This window comes from Seriola aureovittata, chromosome 18, assembly GCF_021018895.1.
Source record: "Seriola aureovittata isolate HTS-2021-v1 ecotype China chromosome 18, ASM2101889v1, whole genome shotgun sequence".
Classification (NCBI taxonomy): Eukaryota; Metazoa; Chordata; class Actinopteri; order Carangiformes; family Carangidae; genus Seriola; species Seriola aureovittata.
In genome coordinates, this window is record NC_079381.1 from 13,374,090 (window position 1) to 13,396,905 (window position 22,816).

General features: G+C 41.2%; 2 protein-coding genes across 3 annotated transcripts in view; both read left to right on the forward strand.

Annotated features, from left to right (window-relative positions):
• pdlim5b (PDZ and LIM domain 5b) overlaps positions 1-15,824 on the forward strand; it is a 38,344-nt gene extending 22,520 nt beyond the window's left edge. Inside the window, exons 4-13 of one of the 2 annotated variants that reach the window (XM_056402954.1) lie at positions 2,097-2,130; positions 2,898-3,013; positions 6,882-7,036; positions 7,888-7,915; positions 10,759-10,922; positions 13,160-13,340; positions 13,543-13,723; positions 14,165-14,285; positions 14,372-14,487; positions 14,593-15,824. In XM_056402954.1, coding sequence (XP_056258929.1) covers positions 2,097-2,130; positions 2,898-3,013; positions 6,882-7,036; positions 7,888-7,915; positions 10,759-10,922; positions 13,160-13,340; positions 13,543-13,723; positions 14,165-14,285; positions 14,372-14,487; positions 14,593-14,682 — 1,186 coding nt within the window. In that variant the 3' untranslated portion in view covers positions 14,683-15,824. Of the gene's footprint in view, positions 1-2,096; positions 2,131-2,489; positions 3,014-6,881; positions 7,037-7,887; positions 7,916-10,758; positions 10,923-13,159; positions 13,341-13,542; positions 13,724-14,164; positions 14,286-14,371; positions 14,488-14,592 lie in introns of both variants that reach the window. The other variant, XM_056402952.1, reaches the window with a different exon arrangement.
• A 290-nt stretch (positions 15,825-16,114) lies between these two features.
• bmpr1bb (bone morphogenetic protein receptor, type IBb) overlaps positions 16,115-22,816 on the forward strand; it is a 68,682-nt gene continuing 61,980 nt past the window's right edge. Inside the window, exons 1-3 of the mRNA XM_056402955.1 lie at positions 16,115-16,542; positions 20,134-20,203; positions 22,402-22,568. The gene's annotated coding sequence lies outside the window, so the exon portion shown is untranslated. The remainder of the gene's footprint in view (positions 16,543-20,133; positions 20,204-22,401; positions 22,569-22,816) is intronic.

Sequence of the window (22,816 nt, forward strand, 5' to 3'; positions counted from 1 at the left end):
GGGAACTGTAGTGCAGCGGCCGTCATGATACTATCCAGTTACACACAGATTAACCAACATGTACACTTGGACACCAAAAAGCAAATACATGGACGTCTCTCCACACACTCACCCAGTGTTTGTGTCTCTGTAATAGCAGAACAATAATAGGTCCAGCTAGGCCAGGAGCAGAGCAGATGTTTGCAGGACCACCTTAACAAGTGGGTTTTTTTTTTTTTTCCAGTTTGCTCTGGGAATAGTGAGATAGAGAGTGACTCCACCCAGCTGCCCCACTCTGGGCCACTGATGGCAGATACACACTGCCTCATTGTAGACTGGGTCCTATTTGTAATGGAATGTGCTGTCTGATCTTTAGACCTTTTGCTGTTGTCCTTGGCGCAGCGCAGTGTTTCTCCATAAGCAAATCCAATAGCACAAGTACGCTGGAAAATAAGCATACTGTATATTAACTGCTGAGTGGAAACTGTAAATGCAAGTATGGGCATAGATGACATCAACATCTGGTCGGAGGGTGGGGCTCCGTCATAACCCAGTGCCAGGCTCAGTCAGAAAGGAAATGCGTGAGAGTTTGTTGACTGTTTTCCTAATATGGCAGAGAAAGGAAAGACGGCAGCGGACATACCGTAGCTCATGGTCCGGAACCAGCCTTGCTGACTCACTGTCTGTATTTTTTTTTTTTGTATCTTGTTTTTATGAGGAATAAGGGGCACATTGTCTGCATATCAGGACTAAATATAGGACACATTGTTTGCAAAGGCATCTGTCTGGATTTGAGTTCCAATGTTTCACTAACAGTCATTTTAAGGTATTTCAGCTTCCTGAAAGAGACTTACAACTGTCTTGTTTGACATAAAAGGCAGGTGGTGTACTGCATGTCTGACATACATTAACACACAATACATGCTTAAAAAAACTTCTTACTTCTTAAAATTTTAATATTGTGGTATACAATAGAAAAAAGAGAAGAGAAAAGGAGAATAGTAAGAATGAAACAAAAAAACTGGGGATGAAAGGTTTGTTGGATCTTTGCCGGTTTCTACTGAGGGTAGCTCAAGAGGAGATACAAACAGACCACCCTCCTCTCCCATCGGTGCTAAAACTGTGGCAGCTGCTTCAATCATAAGTGTAAATCAGACGTACACAACACTTCAACACCAGCCTGCATGTGGACACGCACCCTGAAGTACAGTGTGTTCACACATACTGGTGGTTTTGCATATTTTTGCACCTTAACTACAAATTACATATAATTATTGTTAAACATTTTCCAGAGCTTACAGCTTTGAACGTTTCCTTCTTTCCAGGCTGCCATTTGTTTCCATTTATTTCATAGTGCAATAAAAGTCCACTTCCAGAACTTGAACCTTGAGATAGGTAATCCATCACTGGAAACATTTAAGTACCTTTAATTTATTTATTATTTTTATTTAAAAATCAAAGTTATGTTATTATCACACAGTAATGCAATTTCATTTTGACAACTCTACTTTTTGGAGCATTTAAAGGATGTGCAGAAATCCAAGATACTGTAATCTGTCTCTGACAAGGAACAGATGAAACGTGAACTCAACTCAGGAGTACAAAGTCTCCAGTCTTCAGTTCAACAATGCAATATTATATAAATACATTTGTCTTTTAGGGTGCTTAGTTATGTTTATGCATTTACACTGTCTGCAGTTCTCAATAATCCTTTCTAGTCCATATACTAGGTCTGATCAATTTTTGTAAAAAACCAAGCACCGAGCACATATGACATATCATATACTGTATCACAAAATACCATCAAGGGGCCCAGAATGAAGCAACACAAAACACAACACAGAGAACAAAAAGTAATCTAACCCTCTGTGGGATCAAATTAGGGTTAATACGATTTTGAGCTTGTGTGATGTTCACAAATAAAGTTTGTAGTTGTAAGTAGTTGTTTTTGTAAACATTTGTAATAAGTTCAAGTTGGTTTATGTGTAGAAAATACAGATCACATACACAAACTTGCATTTCTCATGCAGAATTATTACACTGGTTTGCAAAGGTTGATTTAAAACTATCGATGTGTATTGAGCAGTGATTTAATAATTCTCTTTCTGTCTTCACAGACCCTCCAGTGCCCCTAAAGATGCAGTGCCTAAGGTATGAAGTAAAATATTCACTAAAGAAACTGTATGTTTACTAAAATTCATCTGAATTCCATTTGTTATATGAATTAATATCCAATTAATTTAATGGTGATCATTCTCATGTTGCCCTTCTGAGATTATGTCAGAACACAAATTGGCTTGGCATGCAGAACTGACCTAAGAGGCCACATTTTAAAGAACCTCTTAAACTTGTATGGCACAGGCATGACTTTCATCCATACAGCCGTGAGAGAACACTGTTGATTTTGATGTGATTTTTGTGCAGTGCTTTTGCGAATGCTGTTTTACATGCATGAGTTTATTGTGGATTTGCTGTGTGTGCATGTTGTGTGTCTTCACCTTTTTATCCAGGATGAACCTCAAGAAATCATTAAGCCTGTCCCAATCACTCACCCTGCCCCAAGCAGCACATACACCAAGCCTTCAAGTCAGCCCAATCCTCTATACAACAAGACAGCTCGGCCATTTGGGGGGAGCAGCAGTGCGGTTACAGCTTCCTCTTCCCCAGCTGCTCCTAAAGTAGCCTCGATTCCCTCTGAATCGTCTGCTTTCACGCCAGCTGCCCCTTCTCAGCCGCCACAGCCTCCGTTTCCGCTGAGGTCCAGCCTCCCTGCACCAGACTCCGCTTCAGCCAACTCAGTTTCCAGGCCCAGCCCTGCTCGCTCCGCCTTCACCTCCCCATCTGCCTCTTCATCCTCATCTAACTCCTCCTCCCCAGCCAGAGTGACAGCCCCCTCCTCCCATCCCAATGTCCCACAGCCCTCCGTCTATAACACACCTATCAACCTCTACTCTAATGCCAATGCTTCTGAGGTCGCTATTGGACAGAGACGAGGTCTTTTGGAGAGCCAGGGGGTGTCGGAGAACTTCAATGGGTAGGTACCATTCATCAAATGCACTAATGGAATTGTTTTGTCCTACAATGTCCCTTTTTTATCTGAAGAGTAAAGCTGAAGTACAGTGGCTTCAGAAAGTATTCAGACCCCTGCACTTTTTTCACATTCTATTGTGTTGTGGATTAAATTTAAATTCAAACATTTTGCTGATCAATAACTCAATAACCCATGAGATGAAAATACTTTTTTAGAAGTTTTACCAAATTTATAAAAAATCTGAAGTTGATATCTCATATTTACAAAAGTATTCAGTCATTGAATTCAGTACTTTGTAGAAGCCCCCCTTTGGCAGCAGTTACAGCTTTGAGTTTTCTATGAGTTTCGCGCACCTGGATTTGGGCAGTTTATCCCATTCTTCCTGGCAGATCCTCTGAAGCTCCTGGATGGGAAGGGCCTGTGAACTTCCATCTTCAGGTCTCTCCACAGATGTTCTCTGGAGTTCAAGTCAGGGTTTTGGCTGGGCCACTTGATGACAGTCAGAGACTTGTCCAGAAGCCACTCCAGCACTACCCCAGTCTCAGGTCGCAAACTCTATGAAGCAGGTTCTTTCCAGGGGCCTCTCTGGATATAGCTACACACACACACACACACACACACACACACACACACACACACACACACACACACACACACACACACACACACACACACACACACACACACACAGCATGATGCTGCCACCACCATACACCATGCTTAGCCTTGTGATGAGCAGTTCCTAAATATTTGCCAAACATTGTGTTTCTGCTCAAAGACTTAAATTTTTGTCTCATCAGACCATAGAATATTTTTCCTCTTGCTTTCCCCAGTCCTTCAAATGCTGTTAGGCGCACTCCATGCAGGCTGTCATATGCCTTTTACACAAAGTGGCTTCTGTCCAAAGGCCTGATTGATGGAGTGCTGCCGAGATTGTCATTCTTCTGGCAGGTTCTCTCATCTCTGCCAAAGACTTTTGGAGTGACCGTTGGGTTCTTGGTCACCTCACTGACAAAGGTTTTCTTGCCCAGTTACTCAGTTTGGCCAGACAGCCAACTCTAAACTTCTTCCATTTTATAATTATTGAGGTCCCTGTGCTACTGGGAACATTCAAAGCTTTAGAAATGGCTTTATACCCTTGCCCGAATCTGTGCCTTTCCACACTTTTACTGTCTACAGAGGTCTACAGAGAGTTCAATTTGTGGCTCAGCAAGCAGTCTGAATACTTTTGTAAATGAGAGATTTCCGCTTTCAATTTTTAATTAATTTGCAAAACTTGTTTTCACTTTTGTCATTAGCGGTTATTGAGTATTGATTGATGAGTAAAAATGGCAATTGTATCCATTTAAATGAAATCTCCAACACAATAAAGTTTTCAGCACAGTGACGGAGTCTGAATACTTTCTGAAGCCACTGTGTATATAGAATAACCTCACTATTTATGTTGGTGTAAGTATGAAATATGATGGAGTGATTTGGTAATATACCTTCACTGTGTGCTTTAATCTGCCAGAAGGAGTTGTGGTCCACAGAGACCGCAGATTAGTTGACATTTTTACTGTATCTGAAAGAATGTACATGTATCACAGAAAATTAAAGACTCCATTCTGCTTTGCCTATATTACTCCATGCCCGCAAAATATGTGTCTCATTTAAAAAGCTAACAGTGAAACAGTCCATCAGCATCAAGTTTTCACACAGCTGCATACAAGGAAAATCCAAGGCATACCGCACATCTTGTTTAAATCTCTGAAAAGGGAGCAAAGTCTAGACAACATGCTAACTGATGCTACTGCCTGCCGATCATTAATTGACAGTGGGGTTCTCAACTCTGCCAAACACACAGTCTGCCCAACAGGCAACTGCTGGTGTAACACTTGTTTCTAATTAGCCAGAATCCTGGCAGATCAGTTCTGTCTAGCGACCGGGGACAGAGCTAAGTTTGACTCGACTGGGCTTCATCAGCAGGGTTTTGGCTCCCTGGTTGGGTAACAGTAGACTGAGCTGGGTTTAAGTGCTTTGCCACTTCTTTTTCTCTGTCACCTGAAAAAAATAGGTCACAGAGATCTGCTTTTATTGGCTTTAAGTGAGCAAAGCTTATTGGACTCCCTCACACTTGAATACATCTGTGAAACCTACCTATATCTGTCTATGTTTTATGCAAAGGTACAGACAGTAGTGAGATGATCTTTTCAGAAATTTTTGTAACAGATTGATAATACATTCTGCATTTGGCCAGGTAACTTGTGAGAAATATAAAAGATGTTTATTGAAATTACTGTGTCATCTCTTCAGTCTTTCTGTCACCTTTTCCAGGTGTATTTGTTGCTGCATGTGTGTGTGTTTGTTTCCTGACCTGCATGCTTTGTTTGTGTGGTTTCTGTGGTTTTCCTATCTGCACATTCTCTCAGAAGGGCCTTTCAGTTAAAGGGTACGTGTTTGGACTGTGCTCTTTTTCTCCGACCGGTCTATTCATCCTCTTTTCTTGGCTTCAGTTCTTTTCCATTTACCTTTTCTTTGCCAACAGGAGGAAGAAGAGACAGACATCAAGTTAGTGCTGCGAATGATAATATAGTGTCTTTCTAACCATGTGGAATGTGATTGCAGCCTTCACATCTCTCTGGTTTATGATTACCAAAGGCATGCTTGCACCTCTTTGAGCTAACCCTCGACAAACCTCACATTCGTGCTCATCCACTTACAGTACATGCTCTTTTCAAGGGGGCCAAACAAACTGTAAATAATCCATCTCCGTGACACCACAGGACACCCAGTTGGGGGCAGCTCGTATTGTCCGTTCATTTTCATCTCAGTGGCATCTACCTCTATGTTAGCTAATGTATTTACACCCAGAGCAGCCAGGCCTGTCAGCACACTCTGCATCTGTCTGGCTCAATCTGCTACCGGTGTCAGTATGTTTACTCAAGGCCATTTAAGTCACTGCCAAGTTTATTCTGCTTTGGCTAAGAATAGCCTGACTTGTGCTGTCTTTGATGATCTTTCACCTCCACTCACCTGACACATACGCTCACAAATAAACACACACACACACACACACACACACACACACACACACTTCTGATATTAATTTAACTCAGTTTGGAACGGCACTTGAACTAAACGGTGCATGTGTATGTAAACGCTTTACATAAATATTATTGCATTCTAGTGAACCATCAAATTATATTTGGAAAAAAAGACGACCCCCACCCCCCATTTTAAAGCACATTACTCCCATCTTGTGGTGAGATTTGGTCACTGCCACCTTCATGTATTAAACACTCACCAATCTTAATATGCAGTGGATCTGAACTTCACCATTTTAGTATAGTGAATCTAAATTAACAACCTCTGTGGTTTTCCTCCCTAATAGTGAGCCTCAGAGAAGTGTTAAGTAAGTATAGGTCAGAACAGTTTCATAACTCCTGTGTACGCAGTGCATACGGTGTACTTAGCACTTAATGTGACTTTAAATCTGTTTCTGCCTTTGTGCATTTTTCCTCTCTGCCTTCTCATTGCTCGCCTGTAGAACTCCACCTCCACCTAGACCAAGGAGGTAATTGAGACCTAACAGCTGTTAGGTCATGGTTTCTAACGTGTATCTACAAGCTACACCTTGATTGAATATGGAGCACTCGTGTACTTATATATGTACAGTATGTGTTGGTTGCTATGAATACCATTTGTTTGTGAGATTGTGTGTGTAAACAGGGACATTTTTATCCTATTAACTTGAAAAGTTAATATTTAACAGTGCAACAATTGTTTTAACGGTTGTTTTTAGCCGTGATATCCTTAGTATATTTTTATCTGTGTGTTTAAAACACAATTGCTTTCCGAGTCTGTAACGTGGTTGATCTGATTTTTGCAGGAAACCTTTTGTAGAGCCCGAGAATCACGCGACCGCAGTGAGTGATACCAGCAAGAAGCGTCTGATTGAGGACACAGAGGACTGGCATCCACGAACGGGCACCTCCCAGTCCCGCTCCTTCCGTATCCTGGCCCAGCTCACCGGCACTGAAAATGGTATGTACCGACTTCAGTGTGCTCACATGACCTTAAACAAGTCGATGATGCAGAATCTGTTGAGACTTATTACTGGTGTTTATTTAAGTGCTGAAACAGGCTGAGCATTGTAAGGCTCTTTTAAGGCCCTTTTAAATCACTATAGGCTGGAGCACTGAGTAATTATCCAAAGACGGCCAATCTTAGGGTCATTTTTTCTCTATAACTGGCTTTTATTACTTACCCTGTTCTATAATCATATTTCATTTATCAAAACTCAATTCCCTCTGTAGATTATAGTGATTTCATAGTTCTTCTAAATAATAAAAGAAAGCTTTCATCACCGTTTGATTTAATTTATTTTTCATATTACTGTGTTGACTGTAAGAGTCATTGATGGTTACATGAGAAGCCTGTGGTTTTGGGTCTCCCTCCATCCCTAAGGATTGCGTGTGTGTGTGTGTGTGTGTGTGTGTGTGTGTGTGTGTGTGTGTGTGTGTGTGTGTGTGTGTGTGTGTGTGTGTGTGTGTGTGTGTGTGTGGATCTATTCAACTGATGCACAGTGACATTTACAGTAACTTACTTATTAGAATAAAGTAAGATGAGATATTTGTCTGTGTCGTTCTCTATTTTTGCCAAATGATGTTACCAGACCTTTGTGGAATATGTGATGTGCTTTGAACATTTTGATGTATATTCAATGTGCTTCACTCATTCAGTTCTTACGATGACAAGATGAAGGTAGAATAAGTCAGAGCAGAGATAGAGTAGCAACCAGCAGCGGCATTGTTTTTAACAAGAGTGTCTGCCTTTATCCTCCCTTGCCATTAATTGTGTTTTCAATTGTGTTTTTTTTTCCTTCATTGTTGCAGATCAAGTTCCAGAGAACAGTGGAAAGAAGTAAGTAGTTTGTGGTTTTCAACATCAAATATGTGTGTGTGTTTGTGAGTGGTCATCCACTCTCTGTCTGCCTTTCTCCTCTGTCTGTGAATACTTTTTTTTTTTTTTCAGTGTTATACGTAATGCATCTGTTTTAGCAATGGTGTTGTTACAGTTTTAATAATTTCTTGATTATAGAGGTTTCAAATTCAGAATTGGCCGCCCTCACAGTCCTCCTGTAATCACGTCTGTTAGCCTGTGATTCAGAGTTAAGTCCTGATTTCCTTATCTTATGGTCGCTCAGCATCACGCTCAATTTAAGACTAAATTTGTAGAGACCGCACTGCGAGCTCTCAGAGGAAGATGGTTGAGTGGAGACAGCCGTAGACTCAGCACAGGCTGTAACGGCTACTGCTCTTCTCAGTCTTAAGTCGATTTACTCAGCAGTAAGCACAGTCTGCCCTCCACACCAGATCCCCAACCAATCAGTGTGTCACTCACTGGAAACTGTGGCTAATTAAGTGGTATTGTGGGTAATGGCAGCCCTGCCAGAAGGAGATTCCTGTTCTCCTTCTGTTAGTGGGATTTTATTCAGTGTTCTTTTCCTGAAGACAGATATTACACATCTGCCTTGGTTTATAATTCAACACATCTGCAAAAGGAAAGTCTATCTTTTTATATTTATATCTGACTCTGCGTTTTCTGTGACTTGCTATTTTTCCTTCATTTATCCCTGTGTTTCCTCTTGTGTTAACTTTTACTTTTATTCTCCTACATTAACCTTCCAACTTTCCTTTTTCCCTTTTTCTCCTCTGATCTTCTCTTTATGGGGAAAAATCAGAGCAAACAAGTTGGACCCAGAAGCTGTAGGACACATGTACAACAAGCTGAGAGATTGGCATCATGACGTTTCAGCACGAGCACTAAATGTACAGTAGACAAAAGTGCGCTTTGTTTTGTTTTCGTATTTTATTTATTTTATTTTGACCATTATTAAAATTCATATTGCCTCTTTTTGCATAGCAACATAGTTACACTCTTCATTTGGCACAGCAGGTATGAAATGTCAACTGCCAAAGGTTTAATACAATGAGAAAAATGTGAATGACCAGCTAACAAACCCTGTTGTAAAAATTGTTCTAAAGTATATGTAATTATATTTCAAAATGTAAATTAAATGCACGCATGCAAGTTAACATAAGTACTTGGAAATGCAACATTGCATCATATTATAGTGTACAGTACATGTGTACTTTTCTTTAGCATATTGTTTATGTCCAAGCCTCCACTTTGCTCTGCACACTTTCTGTACTTCTATACTTTCTTATACTTTGTTTTTCTCTGCATGTTTGTATCTTTTTTGCCTGTTGTCTATACTAACAGAAGCTGTTTGATCTGTCAGCTTTTACCACAATAAATTTTTTTCCCTTACTGCTGTTGCCTATCTCTTAATCTTTCATTCCTTTTTTATCTTCTTCTCTGGCAGAAAACGGTCAACGTGTGTATTAGGAATTTCCAGTAGCTGAAGGCTTATGATGTGAAGGAATTAGTTGTGTACGAGGCGTAGAAGGTTAAAAATGTCTGTTTCCATTAACAGATTATTATTATATATGTATTATATTATTCCATGTACAATGAAATGTGAATCAGTTCCATTTTAGGCAGCAGTACTCCAGGCATTGGATGTTCCAAGTTATATTATTATCCAGCCATATGGACCAGTGTGTTTCCTTCCAGTGTGCTGTCTTGTAGCCGACCAGCTGTTACTGTTGTCATTGCAAGTTTCTGATTGTCACGTAAATCAGAGTATTATAACTGGTTTTGTTACACATCATTCAAAGCCGTAAACATGTAGGCAAAGTGCTACATTTAAAGACACAATGAATTTCTCACCAAGATTTCTCATAATTTTGATTGTAGACAGGTCACAGACACTAAAGTACTACGAGTTGATGATATTGTATAAACTGACAGACTGTGTCAAATCTGTGGCTGAGAGAATGTAGGATTTGTTGTCAGAAATACGCAGTGACCTGTAGCTGAAACATGAAAGGTTACAATCTGTTGGTGCAAATCTTTTGCTCAGCTGGTCAATCTAGGCAGCAAGAAAAGGCCAAAAAATGATTTATGATTCAATCAAATATAGTATTGTTTGAGAAGCAGCTTAAATGTACTGAACTGTTATAGTGTTAAATCTTCACTAGTTGAGAAATATACGCAACAATACATCAGTTTTTAGCCTTCATTTTGCTTGGACACTTGGCCGCCTACAGGAGATTGTCAACTGGAAATGAAAAGCTGTGAAATTTTATAAGGGGTGGTGACCAGAAAGACTAGCACTTCTCATTTTCTCCTAAAATATACTGCGGCACTTAACATTTTTGTACTGCCACGGGAAAAGACACCCCCACTGCATCGGAGTGTCTCTGTCTCTGCTGTGTCAGGAGATTAAAAGCAATAACCACTTTTTTAAGATTACACCCCTGGCTATCTCCTCCTGCTGAATGATCAAATGAAGGGTAGTGTTGGAGGATGAGCTGCATGTACAGTAGATACTATGGCTTCACCACCTGTAATTGTTCCCTTATGTCAGTAGTTAAAAAAAAACCCCTATGGACAGTGAGCAGGAGTATATAGGCTTATTACAAAGTGCCCCTATAATTGTCTTGATTGTTTACATGTGTCACTGAGACTCCAACTCACTGATTGTAATGTTTAGAAGGACCTGCAGATTGACCAGGTCACACTAAGCAGTAGTCTGTACAGGAGACACAGTTCCACTCAAAGATTTCTGTCTTATTTATATGTGTGAGTCTGTTGTTGTGAGTTACGGTTTATATGATGTGTGTGTATCTGTTTCGTAGTGAGGCAGTTGACAAAGCCACTCCCATTATGTACACGTCGCCTGCAGCGAAAACATATTCCAAATCTGCAGCAGCACCCAGGAATGGCAACGTTGTCCCCGCTTCCACATTCAAGAGCCCTGTAGCGCAGACCAAGCCCTCCTTCCAGCCTGGAGGTCCACCAGGTACGGTATCATATGCTGTGCAGAAATCCTTACCAATGTCTGTTATTTACTGCCACTTGAATGACTGTGGTTCTGCTTCTGCTAGGAATGTAAAAGTATGTGTAGTCGCTTATTTCAGCCTATAGAGGGCAGCTCCATTCTTCAAAATCACTGCTGCTCAGCTGTAATGTTTATTGCAGGTTTAATACCTGACACTAAGCCATTTAAGATTATGAGCTCTATAAAAACCTGAGGTATTCCGTTAATGAGCTCAGATTATTAGCTTTTCCCGAGATCGCCTTAGTGAAATAGATTGTGAAATTGAGAATTATGTATTTTATTTTGTGTGAAGGCTGCTGTTAAAATACACAAATCCCTGCCACGAGACCCCGAGGTGGTCAGGATAAATATTCACTGAAAGGCATCAGTCAGGGGTCATTATTAGCAATACTAAGACACAAGTATGCACTCATACATGAACAGATACACTATGTGCCCTAACGTAGTTCTCCAGAGGCCTTTTTAAGAAATGGCTGTTGAAAGGTGCCACAGGGAGAGGGTAGGAGAAGCCACAGTTAGTTCTCTGTTGGCTGTGTTATTCATCAGATTAACACATACTTGAGTTCGAGTAAACAAGCACGTATCTCATAGTGACCATGTGGAATGGGGCTGGGATATGTGGTATGTGAAATGTGACCTTCTCATTTTATTTACATAACTAAATCATTTCTGCAGTTTAACTGCTGGCACCTTCTAAAGATGGAAATTAGCATAATGTTTAGGCTGTACATTTCATTGAAAAAAAAAAGAAAAAGAAAGATGGTACAATCACATTTAAATGTTATACATACTATAAAAAGATCTGTTTAATATCTGAGGAGTAAATTGCATCATTTGCATTTCTTTTCCTGAACAGTCTTTTCTCTTCTGAACTAACTTTTTTAGCTACATAATACAGATGCTTTTTGTTATTTTGTACTCTAGTCACTTTCATTATTTGACTATGACAGTGAAACAAACACCGCACTCTACTAACACATTTTTTCATATAAGTTTGGGAAGGGCACATAGCCATATTTTTCAGTTGCCTGTTGATTCTATTTTCTGTACGTTATGTTATTTCCCTCCATACTGACACTAATAGCTCTGGTGAGGAAATAAGGAATCCTTTTTTCATTATTTTGATGAACTAGACGTAGTCGTATCTAAACATATTGAGTGTAAGATGATTGGAATCTGTCTATGAAGTGCCAACCATCTGTAAGTTTTCGATTGTAAACTACCCCCAGGGTTATAAGTCCCCCAAATATACCAAGGACATCAGCTCAGTGTTCTCAGTGGTAACTATGGCCCTGGTCGGGCGTGAGAGACACTGCAAATTTTAGGGATAATCACGTTTGATGTTTTCACAGGAAGCAGCTGTCAAGTGTATTTATATCAAGAGCAGGCCATCAAATGAACCATAACAGAAACATTATTTTGGACAATAATTATCAACCAGCAAAATATCTCAGAGAATCACATTTTTATCACTATTTCGAGGCCATGTCTCTCTCCGACCCAACTTCTTTCTTCTTATTAAACACACTCTCACCGTTTCTCTCTTCCCTGCTAGCTCCCCGTTCTGTTTATTCAGTTCGTTTGTTCACTGTTACGAGGAAATTTCGGGAGCACTTGTCCTTTGACCTCCCAAGTCTTTGATAATGGTGCTGTATTTCAATAGAGTCTCTGTCCCCAATCCCCGCAACCCCCCGAGCACTCCTTCTGAGGGTGGCCGGCACTGACCTCCGTCCTGAATGCGAAAAAGAAGAGAAGGAAAAACTGTGCATCCTAGAGGGGGATTATTTTTCCAGGTGTCTGCTCTGACTATGGGAATGTGTTGTTTCCCTCAGAGGGAAAAATCAATCCCTTGTCCGTGGAGGGTGGGGTGGCTCTGTCCAGCCCAGCTGTCTCATGCTTTGGGCATGGAGGTTAAAGATCATCAAATCATTCCCATTCATTATCTGGCTACACACACCTAAAATGTGCACATATGTTCTGGTCCAGTGATGCTAAGAAATGAGTGGAGAAAGTCGTGTATTCGTGGAAGAAAACTACAATTCTTATGACAAGAAAGTGTATTGATGGTTTGTTTGATTGTTTGCTCTATTTTTAGTTCGGGACAATACGTTTTGTTTAATGCTTTATCTCATACATTCACGCTGGGCCAGGTATTTTTCCATTTGAACAATGACACATTATTTTCCCTGCTGACTTAGGTTTTCCTAAGGGTGGGGTAGCTCCTTCATTTGGCAAAGTCACCAATCCTGCTCCCAAAGGTCCGGACCGCCCCACCCCACAGCCACATCCAGAGGACCTCAACTCTGTGGTTCAGCGGGCTGAGCACATCCCAGCCGGTACACGCACCCCGATGTGCAACAAGTGCAACACTGTCATCAGGTAACTAGCAAAAAAAAAAAAAAATGCATTTACAATATGAACTTCAGAACAATAAAATAATAAACAATAAATTCTACTTGCACTGCGCAGATTCATTGTCTAAAAGTTTAAATCTAGTGGTCAGATGTTTTTTTTATTATTAATTATTTATATATTTGAGTAATTTTCCTGGAATCCTCTGCCCCTCACTTCTTTTCACCAGGGGCCCATTCCTTGTGGCCATGGGCATGTCATGGCACCCTGAGGAATTCAACTGTGCTCACTGCCACTCCTCCCTGGCAGACCGTGGATTTGTGGAGGAGAAGGGCCAGGTGTACTGCGAACGCTGCTATGAGCAGTTCTTCGCTCCCACCTGCTCCCGCTGCAACCAGAAGATTCTGGGGGTGAGTTGTAAAACTGAAAGGTTATCGTTCTTTGGTTCAGTCTACTTGTACTTATCAGTCGCTGTCATCATTTAAAGACGTAAAGCAGAGACTGACTGATTCATCCATTGGACACACTGCAGATTCATGTTTTAATTTAACTATTAAAACAAATGCAACCCATGTATATTATCTTTTGTACCTTATATGTTAGTAAGGTCTGGGTGGATGTTCTCGTTCAAACAAGAACTGGGATTTAGATATAAAATGATATTCTTAATCCAACTACATCTACAGGATAAGAAAACAATATGATCCTTAATGGTAACCTTAAAGGTTTGAGTCTGTTTCATTCACAAAAACAATGTTTACTGTCCTCACTATTTAAAAAAAACTTTGATCACATTAGGACTATGATATTAAGAGCTGTTCCTCATTTGTTATTTTATATTTTCTCTGCAGGAAGTCATGAATGCCCTGAAACAGACCTGGCATGTGTCCTGTTTCGTCTGTACTGCCTGCCAGCAGCCAATCAGAGGCAGCATGTTTCACATGGAGGATGGACGGCCATACTGTGAAAAAGGTACAGCAGGAAGCCCAAATAAGATCTTGTAATGACAACCTTATATGCAAATAGACTAAGATGTTGTCAATGCACTATTTACTCAGACTACTACAACCTGTTTGGGACCAACTGCCACGGGTGTGACTTCCCCATCGAGGCAGGGGACAAGTTCCTGGACGCTCTAGGATTCACCTGGCATGACACCTGCTTTGTGTGCGCGGTAGGTCAGGGGGACGACTTCACTCCCAGCAACGACAAGGGTTGGATTCAAAAATGAGAGAATGTTGAGAATATTGTGTGAATAACAACGCTGCTCTCTCCACAGGTCTGCTCTGCTAGTCTGGAGGGTCAGGCATTCTTCTCCAAAAAAGACAAGCCTTTGTGCAAGAAACATGCCCACACTGTCAACATCTGACCTGCCTCTGTGAATCAGACGGGAGAGGGTAACGGTGTCAGTTTACAGCGATCTATATTTCAGTCAGATGGTAAAACTGATCTGATTTATCTGTTAGAATAACTTTTGGTCAGATGTTCCACTGTAAGCTTTATTTTTACGCTAGTATTTTAATTCACCATTCTCATTGGTTATTTCATTTCAGTGTTTTTTTGTTTTTTTTTGGATGAATAGCAGGAGTACATTTGAATACACTGTTAGCCCCCCTCTGCCAGTTCTATATCTGTGCAAGTGGATTTTAATACATGAGTTTTAGCTGGGCTTTTTATTTGTGCGGTGGTGTGTTAAGCTCTCGATAGGCATTTTTGTTTAACACAGAATAGGATACATTACATGTAGTTTACTGCAATGACCTACTGAGCCCCTCAGGGGTCACATGTTTGGAAAAAAAAAATGATGACGAGTTAAGCTATGCCATGTGTTACTAAAGTGAGTGCAAGGTTTAGAAATTAGAATTATTTAAGGGGAAAAAAATATATTTATTTGTAAGCAGGGACCATTCAAGTCAAAAAGACTTATGGGTATCTGGCCTTCAGAAAAAAAATGGGAAATTTTATTATTATTTTTTTATTGTTTTAAAGTAATGCTGTATTTAATCACTCCCAGTAAATGAAAGCACAAATCAGTAGTAACATGCATAGCAGTGTGTAAATCTGACACTGCTGGCCCTGCTTTATAGTTAACGCATGAAAATGAGTTCAGTCCAGGAGTATTTTGAAAGGGCTCTGCGATGACAAGACAGATCAAGTAGTGATGCTCTGCTGTTTATGTATATTTTTCAATGCCTGTAATTCAGGAACAAAATGGTTAGTGAGCATGCTTGTAGTGAATACCCTCACGAAAATTTACTTCATTTAACTAGTTCCTGACATGAAAATGCATGATGTTTGGTAGATTTCAGTCAATTAACACAAAACTATTTTAATATATACTTCCAGAAGCTGCTGTGAGCTTTGTCTTGCACAATTTCTATGCATAGAAAAAAAACAAAAAAAACATGTATTTGTATTTGTGTAATGGATATTTTCTCAGTGAACACTGTGGATAAATAAGCACTTCTCTTCTTACTTTCATTTCAAATAAAAGGGTTCAACAATGTCAAAGCTCTCGAGTATGTCTTATGTTGTAGCTCTTTAACACTGTCTTATCCCAGTTAATGTGGCTGACCTTGGACTGGAACATTCAAAAGGAATTCTTCTTCTCCTGCAAATACCCTGCTTGTGCAAATGTCCTTTTTTTTATGTGTTTGTCAATGCACAGAAAGAAATGATGCATCATGGCTCCTATGTGTATTATAGATTTATAAATCTGTAGTTGTGACAGTAATTATTCAGACAGGAAGGCAGACAGGCACCAGCATGAGCTGCCTCATACACTTCACCTGCAGTAAGAGGAGGGGGGGGGGGAGTACACATCTCCATAGGGACAGGAGAAACAGCGCTCACCAGGCGCAGAGACACTTGGTGCATTCTTTCCTATCTAATAACTAATAACAATTCTGTTGTGGATATACACAGTCACATAATTCAAGAATGACAGACAACAGGAGTGTGTTATTGTAAGGAAATGTACCTACAGCAAGAGATGAGCTGAGCGTACTGATGTGCACTTCTCCAAGACGTCGGATGTGGGAGCTGTGCGCAGGACGACTCGACATTTAACCAGCCTCAAAAAAAAAAAAAAAAAAAAAAAAAAAACAGCCGTGGAACACTTGGAAAACTCTGCCAGAAGACAGAAGGACACATGCAAATAAACGGCGCAGTGGTTGTTCAAATCAAGACAAACTTGGAATCATGCGGGTTTAAAGCGTGAGGAAAAACGGTAAGTTTACTTTGGCTTAACAAACTGAAACCTCGCTGTGTGTCGGATCTGCAGCGGTGGTCTTGCGGTTGTGATTATCAAGCTCCTCTGTGAAAGCGGAGGGGATCTGCGATTTGTTTTCCGCGCTGCTGTTCGCCAGAATTCAGCTCAAGTGCTTATTTAGCTGCCTGAGCTTGAGTTTTGATACTGGCGGCAGCTGCAGGGCGATCAGCGGGACCCCCGACAGTAACTGCTGTGATGATGATGGTGATGATGATGGTGATGGTGATGGTGATGCTTATCAGTGGTTGGTGCCATGATCGCCACTCAGTGCATCTTAATGCCTGGTCTGAGGGGGAGAGTATCGCTCCCAGAATTGCTTTAATATAAGATGGGGTTGAGTTTATAGACGTTTTAATTAACTGACTGTGCTTTGATTGAGCATTATTGACAGTAATAGTTAAAGTGATGAAGGTAAATTCAAAATATGTTGCTGAATTCTTAGTGTCTTGTTTGTTATGAACTTATCCATTAATATATTAGTCATTTTAATGTCAAGATTGCTGTTATGTGATCGTTGTTTTTATTTATTTTCCACAAGGATTGCATTGCAGGTGTAGATGAACAAGTAACCTCCGTCAATAACATACGATATGACATATGACATGGGGTACCTGTGTTGACAAATGGGTGATTAAAGGTGCAGGTGTGCTTTATTTTATTCCTCTGTATCTTTTACTGCATTCAGTTGCTTGTTTGGGATATTTCGTATACATGACATAATCTTCATCACCAAGTGCATTTTAGACACTTTTCATAGAGTTTTTTTTTATTAGTGACCATCAGGAAATCTCATCATGTGATAACTTAAAAGTTGAATTATGAGATAAAAATGCTGATAAAGACCAAGTGATATGTGCGAAAGCTACCAAATGGACCTTGTAGTGAGATTGAACTTTGAAGCTCAGATTTATATAATATGATTGTTGTGCTCAGTCAGTGTAGCGTTAAATACAGTGCAGGAAAAAAATGGAATGAAGTGTACTGCTTTGACGCCCTGTACATGCGTGTTAATGTCTGGCAGCGAGCTAAAGACGCCATTGCCAGTCGGTGTATAGTGGCATTGGGTCAATGGCAACATTTAACTGTTGAACGCATTACACAAAACCTGTCTGTGCTCTGCAGTTGATCACCGAGCAAGTCAGTGAACCAGAGCTGATGTCTGTGACACGACTAAAGTCCTGATGTTTACATCAGCATCTCAGCGGCCGTGCTCAACCTGCTGCACCTCATGCACGGTCTGTGGTGTTGTCTTTGAATGCACCATCAAGCCGTGAAACCCGCTGCAGGACACAGAGGCTCATTGAGGCAGAGCTGAGTGAGCGTTTATTGGGTAATATTAGACACACAGAGAGCGATCAAACCAGCACCCACCATCCACCACCACCCACCACCACCCAGACCTTGCCCTGGCTGTGCTCCTGGCAGGAGGAACGCCCGTCATTAGTCTTACACGATGAGGATGGCATGTCAAGTGAGCGTGCATGGCAAGGCGGTGTTTTGTGGTCTACCACAGACTCAAGCTTCAAGTGTTTCAGCTTGTCTGACTTTCTGGCACTGATGGCTTACACAGTATGTGAGTGTGTGAGTGTGTGTGTGTGTGTGTGTGTGTGTGTGTGTGTGTGCGTGTGTGTGAAATGTACCAGCATTCATCTTGTAAGGCCCAGTCGTGGCAGCAGTGTGATGGCAGGCCTGTTCGTTAAAAATGGCTGTGATGTGGAGTCCTCACAGATCTCTTTATGCAGTGTCATGCTGACTAACAGTAATCTAGAGGGATTAAAATTTTATACTTAACAGCACGCAGAGTGTTCACATATGAATCAGAATCAGTGTGTTCACTTGTGGATGGGTTAATGGACTTCTATCCATGAAACCAGCACAAATGGAAAAGTGAAGGATGATGAGACATCACACATTTCAAAATGATGTAAGCTTGATGGAAATGTGGCTGCAGAAAGATTATGAAACTCTCAACTGACATAAAATAGCCGTACATGTGTATATATATTATTTACTGGATTATTGTATTTTAAGCACATGTGGTTGCCTGCCCTTAAACATGTAATCAGACAAACACAAACAGCACAAACCTGTTGAAATGAGGACACCAGCTCCTCACAGGGACAGCTGCACTCTTGGATGCACAAAAACTCGTGCGCAAACACTCATGATCTAGGTAGATACTGGCCTCAGTCTGGGTTTGTCCACAGGGCTAAACTTAGCAAGCTGTGACCCCTCACCTCAGTTTCCTCCCGTATAATTGCAGGAAGCAAGCCCAGCCAATCAGAGCAGAGATATTTGGTGCATATTAACAAGCTCAATGGGAGCAGTATTTCGGGAGTAGCCAGGTAATGACGGAGAACGTGGGGGGGGCGGTTTTTGTCAGAAAATGTGAAGATACCAGAGACTGATGTGAGACTGAGGAACACTCATGTTTTTTAGATTTCTGTTTGAAGACGGAAGAAACATAACACTCAAGTTTTGAGTTTATCACCTCACACTTCTGCTTTAAGCAGTCTGTCATGTGATATGAGCACAGTGACTGTCAGACAGAGCTAAAGGTGGAACTGCAGAGACAAACTGTCAGAGATTCAGTCGCAGACAGACTTTACTTGATTTCTTTTGCAGCTGCTAAGACATTATATTTTTTCATGATGTCTTTTCTTCTACACACACACACACACACACACACGAACACACACTGATGGAGAAGCATCTCGTATCAAGGCTTTCCACAGGTATGGCTTTTCCAGCTGTCATTCACAGTGATTTCTGCCAGTGGCTGCTGTTCCTCCCACGCACTAACAGTCTGTAGTCTGTCTCCCGTGCATGCACACCGATACATACCAAAGGAAAGACACAATCGCACAGCGTTATTTTCTTTGTAACAACACAGATATTGCCTGGGACGCAGGCCTGTGCTTGTATTTGTTCCAGACAGCCTCATCCCTCTCCGGATGATGGATAGAGACGATCATTTTGTGGCGCACACCCCAGAAATCTTCAGTTTAAGTTTGAAATCAAGATAGACTGTCATTACGATCACCGGTAGTTTTATCCTTTGCCTCGTCTGGCTCCCATCAGCTAGGAAGTACAGGTTGCTGATCTTGTTCCACTTAGTAGTAATCTCCCTTTTACCAATAGGGTCCGCCGGCTCTTTCACAATTAATTCAGCGCCCAGACCAAAGCACAGATGCCGCGCTCACTGTTTCATCGATGGTCACTGACAAGAGACAAATGTGGGTAACAACGGGATTTACTTAAAAGCTGCAAACAGCATCTGCTCTTTGCCTGGAAGGTCGGCAACCATGTGAGAGAAAGCCGACATCCTGTTATTAGAGAGAGAGATAGAGAGAGAGGGGCAGAAGAAAAAAAGAGGGAGAATGAGGTACAGGATGAAGAACAGAAGAGGGTAAGGACTACTTTGCATGATTGCGTGAAAAGTCAAAGTAAGGAAATGACTGAGCTTGAAATTTAGTCTCAGCCCTTTCAGTCATAGATGGCAGACACATGAGCTCCTTCACAAAACTCTACTTTTTTTTTTTCTTCCAGAGAAAGACGAGTGCTGGAGCTCTGGCTGGCTACGGTGACAGGATGCTTTCTGATCTCCCGTGTTTGGATGGTGAGACAAACTCTCGAGCACTCTGCATCTCTGTTTGACTGAATCGTCTATTTTTAAAACTTTTAGACGTACTTTATTCTCCTAAATTGATTGACATCACACGTTTATCTGCACTTTCTTGGTTGTTGGTTGAGATGTATCGATTCATGTAAACTCTCAAATGTAACTTGAAGTGGTCTTACTTGATGCTCCGAACCGATAATATTGTGAAGAAAGTGAAATCCAAAGCCTAAAAGCTGTATTGATCACGATAGACTGAGTGTTGATTTTCCTGCAGTAGATGTAGTATTTGGCAGGGCTGATCCTGAGTGTGTGTGTGTGTGTGTGTGTGTGTGTGTGTGTGTGTGTGTGTGTGTGTGGGAGATTGTTTGTGTGTTTTGAGATTGTAATTTCGTCTCGGCAGCAATTTGCCTCCAAAGTGGCGAGCTAATTGACTTTCTGCTTAGCCTGTGGATGGCCATGTAAAATAAACCACACTGACTATAATAGAATCCTGTTTTTCTCCACTAAAGTATCAGGCTAGACGCAGGGTCCGTCTGCTGACCCGAGTGCCGGAAATGAACGAGATCAACATCTGATAGAGAGTAGTAAATTTTAGAAACTCTCAGAAGCTTTAATTTCACCTGAATGATTTATCATAGCAGCGCAGGGCTGGTGAATGTCTGTTCATGTGCATAGAAGATGAAGCAGTTAATAATGCCACAGTTTTGACTGAATTATATAACAGATTTGGACATTGTTCTTTATATTATTTTAGCCCCTTATTGCTGTCAAATCTATAGAGACATTTTTAAATATTAGCACACGTATTAAGTGGAGGGGAGCACAAAGAGTCATTGTTAGTCTCTGGCGAGGCCATGGACAAACTGTATATTTTTTCCCCCTTGATTTCAACAGTGAGCAGGCGTGCTGCATCATTTAATTAGCATTCCTTTTACATTAAGCAATGAACTTGCCACTACAGAAACCCATCATAAACAGCAAAATATGCTGACACAGCTCCAACACAGAGCCGCAGTGTACAGTCAGGAGCCGAAGCAACGCAGCGCCGTGAAAATCAGAGTTACTGTAGCCAGAGAGGACAATAGTAGCCTGTATATGTGCGAGAGGCTCTCGCTCCAGCTCCTTCTGTGACAGTGACCCGCTGGCAGGGGCCGAAGCCAAGCACCAGTTTGAGTTGGAGAGTAACTCACACCCGTAAAGAATGTCAAGAATCTGTGTGTTAAAGTTCACACTGTATCTGCGTCTGGATCCTGGCAAATAAAAGACAGCTGTGTGTGTGTGTGTGTGTGTGTGTTTGTTGTGCGTGCATGCATGTGAGCATGTGTGATGTGAAAACGACGAGACTTGCACAGAGTCAAAGAATAAAGTTATGCAAATATTATTTCTGCATGGGAAGATCGCTTTAACTTTGTACACGTTTTGAGAATGGTGGTCCCATCTAGTGTTAGAGTGTGCACTGTCGCAAACACAGTGTCTCTCACTCTCTCTCTCTCTCTCTCTCTCTCACACACACACACACACACACACACACACACATACACGCGTTTGACGAGCAGGTAGCAGGCAGAATGTCAACCCATAATTATGCTCTAACTTAGCGGTTTATTAAGAAAAGACAGGTCAGCCGGACCACCCAGAATCACAGTATAAGTCACCTGTTTCATCTGCGAGGGAAAGTCCAAGATTCAACACTCCTCGCTGTGTTCAGCACCGTACCCAGCTGTGACTCAGTGTTATTTCGCTGATAAAATATTGGCCCAGGGTTAGTGGAATATGTTTTATGACACTTTCTTTCTTTTCTGGGAATTTTAAAGTTCCTAATCCCTTATATCTGTATAAAGAAGGGGTTCTGTGTTTCACCGCACTCAAAACACATCAACGAGATCTCCCCTGACAGTTTGATCTTTCAACAGACTAGTCTCAAAAGCTTTGTTCATATTTTTTTTTTAGTGTGTCCGTCCTACTGTAGACCTCGTTCTGCACCGTATCTGATTCTGCAATTGAGCGTCATGCTCGTCGGCGAAATGGCAAGTGACAGCGAGTGCCACTCAGGCTGTGAGAGCGGAGATGGAGAAACAGATGAAATCAATTTCTCTCTTGTTCATGTTTTTCCTGTTGCTCAGCCCTGTGTTTCTGATGACAGATGGTGAAATGGGTTTCATATGTGACTTTTTTTTTTTTTTTTTCCCCCATAGATTCAGGAGAGGGCAGAGAGAGCATTTAGAGTCGTACCTGTGAGGCCGTCCGCATGGAAATGTGCTGACATCAGCGCTTTGCATTTCAAACCCGCGGGATACAGGAGGATGAGGAGGATGCGGCAGTGACGGTACAGAAGAAGCTGGGTTTGCATAGATCATATCAGGTGAGTCCGCCCTGAGAGTGAAATCTCTTATCAACACTAATCCGTTAATTAAAGACTCACTCACATCCTGGAGCAAGCAGGACAGAATGGAGTGTGGACGTGTCTGTGGACGAGTAAAAACAATATGACCTTTAACCTCGCAATAGTGAATAATAAACAGGAACACACTTACTGAGATATTAGTGTTACATATTTGTCATCTGTCTACAGTGTGTCAGATGTTTAAGAGAGTGTATTTTCAGCATCTA